We start from the raw sequence: 13,788 nt of genomic DNA, 5'->3' as shown, positions 1-13,788 counted from the left end.
AAAATGGCTCCTGTGGTTTATTTAAGGGGGTCCATCAAAGGCAGGGATAAGTTTTCAGGGTGGGTTCATGATGTCTTGCAGTCAGCAGGTTGATTGGTATCTTGGCAGGTCACACCCATCTCGAGAGGCTGTGTGGCTACAGCAAGTCACCCCATCTCTGGTGCTATGTGGGACCTGGCAGAGCTGAATAGGACTCACAATGTGTCTAGGCAGTCTCACATAGAGGAAATGTCCACTGGAAGCTCCCAGACACGAGATTCTCTTATTCATTAGGATGTGATGCTCAATATAGTCCATTATACCACCCCAGATGGCTTTCAACAAGCTACAGTAACTTTTCTTTGGTACATTTCAAAATGTTTGTGTTGGATACACCTCAAGCCAATTAACATTCCCACCTCTGCAAGTAACCAATAAAATGAGCTCCCTTCTTTCAATCAGGGAGCCAGCCTGGCATCTTCTTGTTGGTGCTGGGCCACCCTTTCTAAATGAGAGCTCCCATAAAAAGCCTTTTGCTCATTTGACTTGATTTCATTCCATCACCATTGGGACAAAATTTCTCAGTGTCTGGCATTAAAAACACTGATTCCTTCCATGTCTCAGGGGTCCCAGAACCTATCGAAAGCCAGCTTTCTCAGAGGTCTACAAGGTCTCCAGAATGTGTCCAGGGGAGTGGAGGTCCAGCTTAGACTTCTCAGACTTCACTAAGATTGGGGGATGTTCTCCAACCTCAGGTTGACTCCAGCCTGGGTTATGGCATTTGAACTCTTGCCTTTGCCATTTGCCCTTCTTCCTTCCTGGCTCAAGTCTTTCTTTCCAATACCAAAGATAGCCTGCCTTCCCTGCAATGCCATGTTTTGAACACATCTTCCTTATTTCTGCTCCATGGTTGAACCTCCTTTCTTATTCTTAGTAAGAAAAACCAGCTTAACAAGTACTGAAAATGACCACTTCACTCTGGAAAGTTTCACTATTGTAATATTTAAAAACTCAAATGTAAGCAATGAGTTACTTGTTCCAGCTTGTGTCTGCTCTCAAGAAAACTAAGGAATGGCTTCTTTGCATAGATAGGGAGGTAGCATGGCTGAAGGGGAAGCACCTCTGAGAAAGGAACATGTGTTGGATATTATTTTGGAATACAGCCAGCCCTCTCTATCTGTGGGTTCTGTGTCCCTGGATTCAAATTACTGTGGCTTGAAAGTACTGGAGAAAAACAGACTTGTTCATTATTTCCTAAAGATATAGTAAAGAAACATTAACATAGCTTTTGCATTGTATTAGGTATTACAAATCATCTAGAGATGGTTAAAATATCGGGGAGGGCATACATAGACTATATGCAAATGCTTAGTCATTTTGTATGAGGAACTTGAGCATCTGTGGATTTTGGGATCTACAAGGATCTGTACAAGAATCCTGGAATCAACTCCCTCAGATACTGAGGGACGACTGTACTATCCTCTCTTAATGAGTTGAATGCCTAAGCATATTGTGAGCATTATTTAATCATCCCCATTTTCCAGATAAGGAGACTGAGGAATAAGTTCAAGGTAACTTGTTCAAGGTCACATAGGCAATCAATGGCAGAAGTGGGTTGGACCCAGAGTCTGGTTGTCCACTCCTGCCACACACTTTTACACTGCATTAGACACTTTGATTTGCACCCATGTACATTAAGTAGTGTGACCATTGGGACTGTACCCTGCTTTGTTTCTCAGATATCTTCCTCTTTCCCCCTTTTTTGTATGAGTACACTGAAGCTCAGCAAGGTGAAGGGACTGGCCTGAGATGGTGCCTTTTAGATATAGGGTTGCCTTACTCCCCAAATCTCTGTACTGTTGCAATGTGAGGATACAACTCCACCTGTCTTCTTGGTGGTGTATCCTGATGCTTGCTCTTCTGGGAGAAGGCTAGAAATCTCTCATCTTGATGGTCAGAGGCTTCCTCACCAGTGATGTGTCTGGCTTTGCATTTCCAGTGGGCTTACTGGGAGGAGGCCAATGCTGGGGTTCCTTATAGCCTCTTTCCTTTTGGAGCCCGTCAGGAAGTTGCTGGGATAGAGGGGCACCTGGAATTCTGCCTGTGTAATTTATCCTGTGTTTTAGTCAGCTTTTTCACTGTGACTTAAGGATCTGACCAGAAAAACTATGGAGAAGGAAAAATTTATTCAAGGGCTCACATTTTCGGAGGTCTTAGTCCATAGAAGGCCGGCATCATTTCTTAGAGCTCGAGCTCGAGGTAAGGCAGAACATCATGATGGAAGAGTGTGGCAGAAGGAAGCAGCTTACGTCATGGTGACCAGGAAGCAGAGAGACTCTAACTTCAGATACAAAATATAAACCCCATAGCCACACTAGCAATTAACCACTTCTTCCAGCCACACCCCACCTGCCTCTAGTTACCACTCAGTTAATCCCATCAGGGATTAATCCACTGATTGGATCAAGACTCTCACAATCCAATCATTTCTCCTCTGAACCTTCTTGCATTGTCTCACTTGGGAGCTTTTGGGAGCTATCTCACATTCAAACCATAACATCCTGGGACTGCAATGCCAGACCTGCAGGAATTGGCCTGAAGCCACATGCAGGTTAGGGAACAGATCTTGCCTGCCACCACCTGCCTGGACCTGTAGATCTCAGTGCATCCTGGAGTCCAGCCCCAGCAGTTAATACCATGGACACCCTCTGAGGGGTCCTAATGGGGTGTTAAATGGTGATGACATTCTCTGCCCTCTCTTTGAATCCCCAAGGAAGGGCTTTAGCCCAGAGGAACTTCATCACACCCCTCTATCAGGTGGCTACCAGATGGGGGTAATAAGTGGGATTTAGGGTATTTCCTGGCATACATTAGGTATTTACCAAATATATTTGGATACAGAATGAATATTTAAACATTTTTTTGTACAAAATATGTGCTTAAATAATATGCAGATGTTCAGTTACCACGTTACTCCAGATGCTGTCATTTTTGTCCCATTTGTTTCTATTTTAATGAAATAAAAAGTTACAGATAAAACTAAATCTCACCAGGTGCAGTGGTGCATACATGTCATCTCAGCAACATGGGAGGCTGAGGCAGGAGAACACAAGTTTGAGACCAACCTCAGCAAGGCCCTAAGCAACTTAGTAAGACCCTATATCAAAGAAACAAAAATGGGCTGGGGATGTGGCTCAGTGGTAGAGATCTTGCCTGGCACACATGAGGCTCTGGGTTCCATGCCCAGCACCAATAAAATGTTTTTTGAGATTCATAGCTTTTTTGCATGCATAATAATGCATTAATTTTTGCCTCTTTCTTATATTCCAGCTCTTACTAATGAATGTCAGTGGTTACTAAGTTTTTTTTTCTTTATTCCAAGCTGTTACAGTTTTAGATTGTCTGTATAAACAGGACTCTATTATTTTATTTCTGAGTTTTTAACCAACTGAGAAATGACACCATGTCAGGCATTAGTATCCTATGCTTGATATGCAGCTAGATGGATGGCATATCACCAGAAGATCAGGAGCATATCTGTACCTCCATAGTCAGAGCAACTACAGAGCCCACATATAGCAGAGCACCTGCAAGCCTACTGAAAGTGAGGTACAGATGCCATCTTCCATTGACAAGCTGACATCCAAAGTTATCAAGATCAGAGGGGCCAAGCAGAGTTGGCTGCAGTTTCTTTGAATACCCACTCCTAGAGAGACATGACTGAAAACAAGAAATGGAGGGATTTTTGCACTCCTGACCCTTCCATCATGACTTCCTGTGTATCATGATCCAAAGTCATTGTGTCTATTTATGTACTTACATACATAAGAATTCAGGAGCTCCTATTTGCCAAAGCTTGGTGTCATCACACATTCTTCTCCTATAACTATAGTGCCTATGATACATTCTCATTTGATTTGAGTTTTCCTGATTTTGAACGTGCAGGAACATGCTTTCATATATTAATTGACTATCCAGATTGTCTCTTTTGTAAATTGCCTAGTAATAGACTTTGCTTATTTTTCTTTTCAGTTTTTAAAAAACAATTCACAATTGATTTACAGGATGTTTCTTTTGCACAAAATGGATATTCATACTTAGCAGTTCCATCATGATAACTCCAGCAGTAAAACTGGTATTTGTTAAGTGTTGTATGTTTTAATTAATTTCATCCCCTGCAATAATCCTTTGAGCTCAAAAGTGTTATTATATTAGCCATCTTTTTTATTGATTTTTTTTAAAAAATGACAGCGAAATGCATTTCAATTCTTGTTACATGTATACAGCACAATTTTTCATATCTTGTTGACACCAATTCATGTCTTTATACATGTACCTTGGATGATGATGTCTATCACATTCCATCATCCTAGCTAATCCCCTGCCCCCATCTTTATATCATGATAACAAAATATCTCAAATAATCATCTTATAAATAGATAAGGTTTATTTGGGCTTACAATTTGGGAGGCTCCAGTTCATGGATGATTTGACCCATTGCTTTTGGGTCTGTGGGGAAGTAGCACATTGTGGTGGAGCAAAACCATTTATTTCATGGTCAAGAAACAAAAGAAAGCATGGAAGAAACTGAGGCCCCACACTCCTCTTCGGGGATATACCCCCAGTGACCTAAAGACCTCCTGCTGGGCTCCATCTTTTAAAGAATCCATCCCTAACAGTAGTGCCTCCCTGGAGTCTAAGCTTGTAAACATGGACTTTTAGAGGATGTTTAAGATCCAAACTATAAAAGTGATTTCCAATTCACAGGTGTGGACATTAAACTACAGCAATGTTCAGTTACTTTCCAATAATTACACCAATAAGTATGCTGGATTTAAACCCATGCTGGTTAGCTGTACTGTCTTTGGCCTTTGTGGTACCGAACGTGAGCTCAGCAGGCAGGTAACTACAGATGTTGGAACTAGAAGGCAGTGAAATAAATGTTGCTTATGATTGAACAAGAAATTGTTGGTTAGCGAAGATCCAGGTTGATCTTGTTTTATCATGCAAGAACCATGAGCACCACAGTCCCCACCCCAGCATGTACAGGATGTGTTCCCAGTCTCTTCCCTCTCTCCCTGCTATGTCTGCTCTGCTGCTGTACCTCTTCATCATGATTATATTCAGTCAGTTTTGAATAGGCAGCATACTCTGAATATTCATCTCCATCCTTCAGCCTCTTGTCTACGTAGCTGTCTTTTCTGCTCTACCTGCCCAGTCCTCCTCACCCACCTTAACCATATTCTAGCTTGTTCTCTGACCAGTCATTCCATCAGAAGTGAAAATTTGCCTTAGGAACTCTCAAAAAGCACATAGCATTTGACATATTCTGCCATCTTATTAGTTTCTCCTGCAGATATTGACTACAGGGTATTTGAGGTGAGTGATTTAGGTATTACTTTGTATCTTTCTCTGACCAACAGATTCTCAAGAGGGCTTGTAGCAAGGTTTGTTGCAGTCTTATACAATTGGTGGATAGAGGAATGGAGGGTGCATGATGCCATTGCAGGAGGCCCTGCCTTTGTTGATGCTGCAGGTCCACATGTAGAGTTTCCATTCTGCAAGATGAAATACATTTCTTTCATATTTGGAATTGAAAAATAGTTTGTCAATTTTGTAAGTAAGAAATTTTGAGCCTCCATTTATTCTGCAGAAATTTTTTAGTTGTTTAAAGAAAACTTGAAAGAGAATAGAGGGTTAAAACACAGGAATTAGGTAGACTATGTTGTGGTTGCTGTAGAAGGTTCTGAATTAGAAACAGTCTTGAAGTTCTACTGTGTGCTCTAAGGCTTCGAATTAACCTACTTGATTTCTACATACGCCTTACATACAAAATCAGACCTCTTCTTTCAAGTCATTGCTTTAATGTTTTTATAGTAGTGTCTGCATATTCTATTCCATCTATGGGTTAAATATATAGGTCTTGATGCCTTTCAATCAACAGATTTGTTTTTATCTGTATCCCACCCTATCCTTAGGTGTGGTCATCTAATCCTTACCTACTTTGTGAAGTGCTGGGCAACCCTTCTTGAAGCAAAGCTGTAGGGTTTTTGTTGTTGTTGTTGTTCTTGTTGTTGTTTTGTTTTTCATCATGTACTGTGCAAGCTAATCTTACCTTTTTATCCAACAATTTATTTCTTGATTCAGTCAATACTTATTGACTGTATTAGACTGTTTCTACTCCTGTAATAAAATGCCTAAGGCTGAGTAAAGTGTAAAGAAAATAGGGTTATTTAGCATATGGTTTTTCAGGCTGAAAATTTAAGTTTGGGTGACCTCATTTGTCTGACTTTGTGTGAGGGCCCCATAGGAGATATCATCACAGTGGTTGTAGCATATATGAGAGAACGAGATCACATGGTGACACAGAAAGCCAGAGAGAGAAATTCATGGGCCACCCTTGCTCTTTTTTTTTCCTTTTTTTTTTTTTAATTTGTTTTAATTAGTTACACATGACAGTATAGCTGTGTTACCACAAGAACTGCCTTAACCATTTCACAGGTAGCACTGCAAATGACCTAACCACTTCATACGAGGCCCCACCACTTAAAGGTTTCACCACCTTTCACAGGAACCACTGGGGAGTAAACCACATGCAAATGTAGCAAGCAAGTAAATGACTGAGACTTGGCTTTGGGTCTGGAGTTGCAGAGTCCAGCTGGCCACCATGCTGCACAGACTAGGATTAGGGAACTAATAGATGGAGGCTTTGTACTGTGTGCCTGGCCAACTTCAGGGGGTTCAGGGACCAAAGTCGTTTCAAGGAGGAAGTGATTGGAAGAGAATGATAGGAAGGAAATAGGCAGGGCAGATTCCAGTGTTTTTTCTTGGTCATTATGATAATTCTATTTTGTGGTCATTGCAGAATCAAAGAATTTGGAGGTTAGAAAAATAAACACCACTTCTCTACTGATAAAAATGGGGACAAGAGTTCATTTCATGTTGAATAATTTTAGTTGAGAAAAATCTATACTGGAGCCTGTTGCCTCATACTTCTCTTTCTTCTCTGTGTTTAAATTAATCCCATTTATGAAATCATTACAATTATTTAGGAAATTATTCTGGGATTTTCATGCCTCCCATTTGTCGGCTCTTGAGTTTTCAGCCTGGAATTGTTCCCTGGCTACAAGAACCAGTGCATTTTGCAGCAGTGGGATTTCATGGCACCTACTCCAACAGTTCACAATAAACATCTCCAGTTTGGAAGGAAGTGCAATGGTGGTCACCACATTGGTGACAGGATTGTTGACCTGGGCATCTCATCTCTTCCTTCTTTCCCATGAAATGACCTTTTGTGGTCATTTAGAACAGGAAGATGTGTTAAACTGGATTTTTAAAAAATATGTTGCATTCCAAAGTGGGTGGGTATTCTGATGGGTGATTAGGGAATGCTGCTGAACAGACAGAAAAGAGCAGAAAGAAGTCCTGGAAAAGACTTCCTACTTCCTACAATGCAAAGAGATTTGAGACATATATAAGAATAGATAAAAATTTACCCAGCTGTCTGCAATATTTCAGAACCTGGCTCTCATGGTTAAAATGATTATAATCACAGTTATTAACCAAGGAAACATTTCCTACTGATGGCTGCTTAATTGCACCTGAGTTCCTTAATGTTACCTATATATGACAAAATATAAAAATTATTTTATATTACTTACATAAAATTATTAATCCCCAAATCTCAACCCCTTACCATCATATGGGGATTCACATGTTGGAGGGTGATGGAGGCATGGTCCCTACTCTGGCAAAGTTGAGGTACATTTAAGATGGGGGGGTTCATTTCTCTGGGAGGTGGTTAGGTCATATACAGATACTTAATTTATGTTTAAAGTACTTCAGTTAAATGGTATTCACTGTATAAGTCTCATTTTATATTTAAGAATCATTTCATCCTACATTACCCACATCTACTTCATTGTTCAGAAGTAGAGTCAATATTTATTGTACAGTCCCTGCTGCTTATAGACATATGATGTAGACATAAATGATTACTAAGGACAATAAGGGTCTAACTAATTGGGAGCCATTCGTTTTAATTACCACTGAGTTCATATCTTGACCAAGGCTGTACTATCCATATTGTGGACATAGTTGTTTCATTGAAAAAAGTATTTCCATATCTTGTCTGTTCTTGATTGTTGTGCTTCAGGTTTGAGGGTGTATTTCTTAGATCTGTTTTAAAGCACAATTTTTTTTGTAAGCAGAGTCAGTGTGGCAGCTATGAAAGCCGCATGAATAAATAAATGAGAAGGAACTTCACCATCAGCTGAGAGACTGCATGTAGAGGCCAGGTCCAGCATGCACACCTTCGTTATTCTCCCTTAAACCCCAGATATCATCCCTTTCTCACCTTTCCCCCTGCAATGGCAAAGGACTGGCCTCAGGAGTGGAATAAATGAATGAAATGTCTTTATTTTCACTGCCAATTGGGAGGAACAGTATCCTTTGTGTCCAACACAGTAGGTGCCCTGAGGTGCTGAGCAGACTCTTTGTTGGAATGGTGGGTACCTGAGCTGTAAGGAGGGCAGGCCAGAGTCCCGCTGAGTCTTTGTGGGCCGCACTAGAGGACTCAAGGCTTGGATTTCAGTGGGAAATCTTCATGTGCCACATGGTAAGTCCAAGAGTGGCTGCATCTTCCTCTGCTGGCTGCTCAGTTCACATAAGCGCAGGCTTGAGTGTTGATTTTGTCTTCTTAGCAACATTCCCTACACTATCTGAGGGTCACGGGAGACATGGATACAAGCCCAGGTGAAGCCTTCATGGAGGGTCAGGCCCCAGCTCTTCCATGTTAGGGTCAAAGATGGCTTGGACTTTTTACTGTTATCTGTGATGAACAGGAGTTTATCAGATGTGAGCTTTACCAGGAACAGATCAGCATGGGGAGTAGACATGTATGAGAATATTTATTTTTCAATGAAACAACTGTGACTACAACATGGATAGCACAGCCCAAGTAAAGCAAAGACTGGGTCAGTTGTGCTCAGTAGTATTACTGATCTCTGAAGACAAGGACCCAACATTATTTTTGTCTGTTAGGTCAGTGCAGTGCTGGTTACTTGAGTAGAGTCCAATCAGTGACCTGATCCTGCCACACACAGGGGTGGTGAGGCCTACAAGACAGTCCGAACATAGTCTCTGAGCCCAAGAGGCAGGTCTCACTAAGAAGTGGGTTGTGTGTTGGGTTTGGGGCTGGCCAGGCCCTAGGATTGCACTGTCTCACAAGAGGTTGGGGCTTCTGCAGAGTGAAGGCAGACTTCTGTTTTGTGACTTGAGTCCTGGGGCAAGGGCTGTGAGAGCCTGTTATCAAACGAGAAGCTCTGTTTTCTATGATCCAGGTGCGTGTGGTTAACAGGAAGGCTTTAGCCCAGATGACAGTAGGACTAGAAGGCATGTGGCTGGCATCTGATGGAACCACAGAGTTTGGAACTTGTTCTCAGTGGCTTTCCTTCACCAGAACTAGGCAGCTGAACCTGGGGTGAGAGTAAATAGGAGCCCAGTAGGGGAGCGGGTGAAGCAGACTGGGACCAGGAGACACACTCATGGTAACCCTAATTCTAAGCATTGACTCTGATTTTTGAGAAGTGAACAACTCTCTAAATAATCAAATTAGGATTTCTAAATATTTAAGACCGTAAAACTCATCATCAGCTTTTTGATAAAATTGCAGAACCTTTAAGAAAATAGTACCCCATTGTGTTTGAGTGGGTTCCACAACATCGTGTGGTGAAATTGCAGCTCTGAGGTGGTAACCCTAAGAGTTTCCTTCTCAGGCCAGGTTCCTTGCCCCCTTCATGAGGGCATGTCCCTCATGGGAAACTGCTGCTGGTTCAGGGCCTCCTGCCCAGCTATCTGGGGTCATTTGATTTGTAGTTGCACACTTTGCTCTGTGATCCTGCTCTTTTCCTGGAGCTATACTTTTGAACATGACATAGGGTCCATTCCCCCTTCTTTCAAATTCACAGCTAGATAGATGCTTTTTATTCTCTCCCTGGAGTACCGCCAAGGTGAGGGGTAGGAGCTAGGTTGTGCAGCTTTCTGAGAACAGATTCAGATATTTGACCCTCTTTTACCCCTAACCCCAGCCACCTCTACTGCTCTCTGTGGGGTCTGGCTCTCCATCTCTAATCCATACCATCTTAGATATCTGACTTGTGCCAAAATCCATTTAGTTGAAGGCTCCAACATGCAATAATCCGTACCTCTGACAACTCAAGGTCTCTGCTTTTAATACTCAGAATCTTTTCTTCCTTCTGCTTGCTGTGTATGTCTGCCCTTGAGACAGAGGTGCTGCAATCTGAATGAGGGAAATGGTAGGAGGTGAAGGTAAATAAGACCACGTGGCAACAGCAACCAAGAGAAACACTAGTTATGGTAGCAAAACCCAAAAAAACTTTGTTGTGTCAAAAATATTTCCCTAAAACATACCTTTTTTGTTATACTGTTGTAAGTTTGATTTTAACTTCTAAGACTGTTTTGTAAACCAGGTCAATATTTTGTCCTGGATTGAAGTTTTCCAAAGTTTCCTTTCTTTTCTTTTCTTTTTGTTTTTTCCAAGCATGCATGCACACACATGCACACACACACACAAAAACAACACACACACATTCACAGACACACACAAACATACACACAAGTACACATATATTTGTCCTGGCTCCCAGGCAGGTTGACTCTGGCCTAGGGCAAACATACATTTAAACCCAAAGCTTGAATGTATCTGCCAGCATTTAACTGTACCTGTTTGAGCTTCTACTTTATGCAATAACTAGTCTGTTGATCACAGATCACTAGTCTGTCTCAAAATAAAACATAAAAAGGGCTGGGATGTGGCTCAGTGGGTAAGTCCCCCTGTTTGTTTGTTTGTTTGTTTGTTTGTTTGTTTCTGATTGCATTGCATGGAAGAAGCATCTGTCACATCTGTCACAAGTGTTACTTGTGTTCTTTGCCCCACAAGTGATATTTGTATCATGTTGTGGTACACACAAATCAAATGGTGTCTCCCTGCTCCTGAGAAGACAGGAAACATGGCTTCACAAACCTGTTTCACATGATCATTGTATTTCAAAGTGCAGCTTTCAATCTATGGTTTCTGCTTCTGATGGCCAGGACTCTATGTGCTGTTTTTGCCTTATCCTGGGTCAACCCAGATCAGAAATTACCTAGTGTTTCCAGGAAATAAATTATGCACACTGTACCCTGCACTGCTACAGGAGGGCTCAGTTGGCAGTTACTGCAGTTCCTGTGTGATCTCTTCAGGGATGGTCGTTGTGCTTGACTTGTCTGATGTCAAAAGGTAGAGGTTAGGCCAATACCTAGAGAGTCCAGAGGCAGATGGCAGCCTAATATCTAGAACAGCACAACACTGGATGCTGGAAGGAAATATCACCCAGGGCCTTGGAGGAAAGTGGAACTGCCGTGGGATTACAGTCAGGAGCCCCAGGTGGAATCAAAGCTCAACCCCTTAGGAAATTTCTGCTGCAGACAAGTTGCCTAATACCTCCGAGTCTCAGTTTCCTCATCAAAAGTAGGGCCAGTAATTGTAGTAGAGTTGTGTTAGCATTAATGAATTCAGACATAGCTTTCATACAGCCCCTCACAAGAGGCTTGGCCCATTTTCTCCTCCTTTCACCTTTTCCCTTGCCTTCCCTGTTCTAGTGTGTTCATAACCAGAAACCTTGGAAATGTTCCATGCTAGGTTGGGCGGTGACTTGCCAGGGCTACAGAAGAGGGATTATTCATGATGAATGGCTGGGCCAGAAATCAGTAGCAATTTATTATTTGATCAATCTTTCAAAAAAGCAAAAGCATTTTTTCAAAAGGCGGCTAATAAAGAAGCCCAGTCATTAGATGACTAAGCACTTTAGATGCTCTCTCTTGTTGGATGTGAGAGCCATGTGTCCCCAGTGAATGGATGTGTACATACAGTGACCTGCTAAACACCCAGGGTGTCTATGTCCACACTTGGAAAACTGCTGGACGTGTCAATTTTTTTTTAATATTCCTAAAACAGCCAGGTGCGGTGGCACAGGCCTGTGATCATAGTGATTTGGGAGACTGAGGCAGGGGGATCATGAGTTCAAAGCCAGCCTCAGCAACTTAGTGAAACCCTGTCTCAAAATAAAACATAAAAAGGGCTGGGGATGTGGCTCAGTGGGTAAGTCCCCCTGGGTTCAATACCTGGTATTAAATATATATATATATATATATATATATTTTTTTTTTTTTCCCCAAAAAACATTTGATGTCTGTTGTCTTTACAGAAAGTTTAGGAGAATAAAAATATGACCTCATAAAGCACAGCTTGAGGGAGATATGATCTGACCGGTGGACTTGTGTTTCAGGTGTCTCCATGTGAGAGGTGCCGCTGTGAAGCCAACGGTGAAGTGCTCTGCACAGTGTCGGCTTGTCCCCAGACAGAGTGTGTGGACCCCGTGTATGAGCCTGACCAGTGCTGTCCCATCTGCAAAAACGGTATGTGGAATGCCCGTCGGTGACAGGGTGCACCTCTGAGTCCACCATGCATTCTACTCTCTACTTCATGGTAGAAGGAACGTGTACAGATATCTGAGCTTAAATAGAAATGTCCACACACGCACAAGCATGTGTATGTGACCTTCAGGTCACAGGGTATGGTTGGAACTTGCTGTGTATCAAGGCATTCCCTGTCTTATTGGTGTCAGCCCCATTTTTATGGATGTTAAGAAATTCTTAGGGAAGAAATTCAATTTCCACTATCAAGGAGAGTCACTTATTTTAATTTAGCTTTGTTTGTTCTTGCAAAGCTGTTTCTTTCTTTCCAAGACAAATCAAACATGCTGGTTGAGCTCATTTACTTTTCATTACTAAGTGAATTAAACTTGGAACATAATTGAATATTTTTCATAAGCAAATTAGGCAGGGAGAGAGACCCCGGTTCTCAGGAAGAGCCAGTGGTTGATCAGAAGCCATGCCTGCTTCAGGAAAAGAAATGGCAAGATGCCCTTAGTGCTGAGTTACCATGGACAGGGATTTCTTTTTCTGAATAACTAGGATTGTCTGTACCTGAGTCACTGGGTATCATTCTCCATGAGGGAATATAATGAGAGCCAGAATGGGTGAGAAGTATGGCTCAAGAGGGAGATTTGGCAAGGAGAAGAGAGTACCTTGGAAGAGAGCAGAATCAGGAATCACAGCTGCCATCTTCAGGATCTGATTGTTGTGTGTGTCAAGAGGGTCTGGGTCTTTTAGATGTCGACACATGGTGTATGCTTCTGGTACTCTGTGTGGGAGCATTTTGGGCTAACTTGTGTCCTCTGCCTGCTGGACCAAGGCTTGGTGACTTTGTGATAATGGGCTTTGTAAGTTGCACACAAGCTCTGGGAGCATGGTTTACACAGGTGTTAATGGTGTCCTTGGCAACTCTGTGAATCTGCAATCATGCCAATCATACATGGATCGGGAAGTACCGTGGAAGTCTTTGACTGGGTACATACACCCAAATTGCACCACAAAGCATTGTAACACACTTCAAATATGTAAGCAAATCAGGAAATGAAATATCTTTTGAGAACAGACTTGTCAAAGCATGACTGTTGTAGTAGGAATGCAATAATTACCAGGTTGCTATGTGTATAGACCTCTGAATGTAAGTGGACAGTGACCAAAGAAAAATGACACAAAGTGTAATTCATGAGGGGTTGGCTGTTCTTTAGTGCATGTTTATTATGAAGAAACCATGAGGATAATTCCATAAAATGAGAATGTGAAACTTTGGACATAGAGTATGTTCTTTTAAAAAATGATGTTGAAAAATTACAGTAAGGT

General features: G+C 41.8%; 1 protein-coding gene across 1 annotated transcript in view; it reads left to right on the top strand.

Moving 5' to 3' along the window:
* Window positions 1-13,788, top strand: part of VWC2 (von Willebrand factor C domain containing 2) — a gene marked incomplete at both ends in the record, with an annotated part of 170,633 nt that overhangs the window by 14,983 nt on the left and 141,862 nt on the right. The window contains one exon of the mRNA XM_081286476.1: window positions 12,327-12,456. Within this exon, the coding sequence (XP_081142602.1) occupies window positions 12,327-12,456 (130 nt within the window). The remainder of the gene's footprint in view (window positions 1-12,326; window positions 12,457-13,788) is intronic.

The sequence above is a fragment of the Spermophilus citellus genome, assembly GCF_964194105.1.
Source record: "Spermophilus citellus genome assembly, chromosome: 3".
NCBI classification, from domain to species: Eukaryota; Metazoa; Chordata; class Mammalia; order Rodentia; family Sciuridae; genus Spermophilus; species Spermophilus citellus.
Note: the sequence above shows the minus strand (reverse complement) of the source record. Positions and strands in the feature narration are given on the sequence as shown.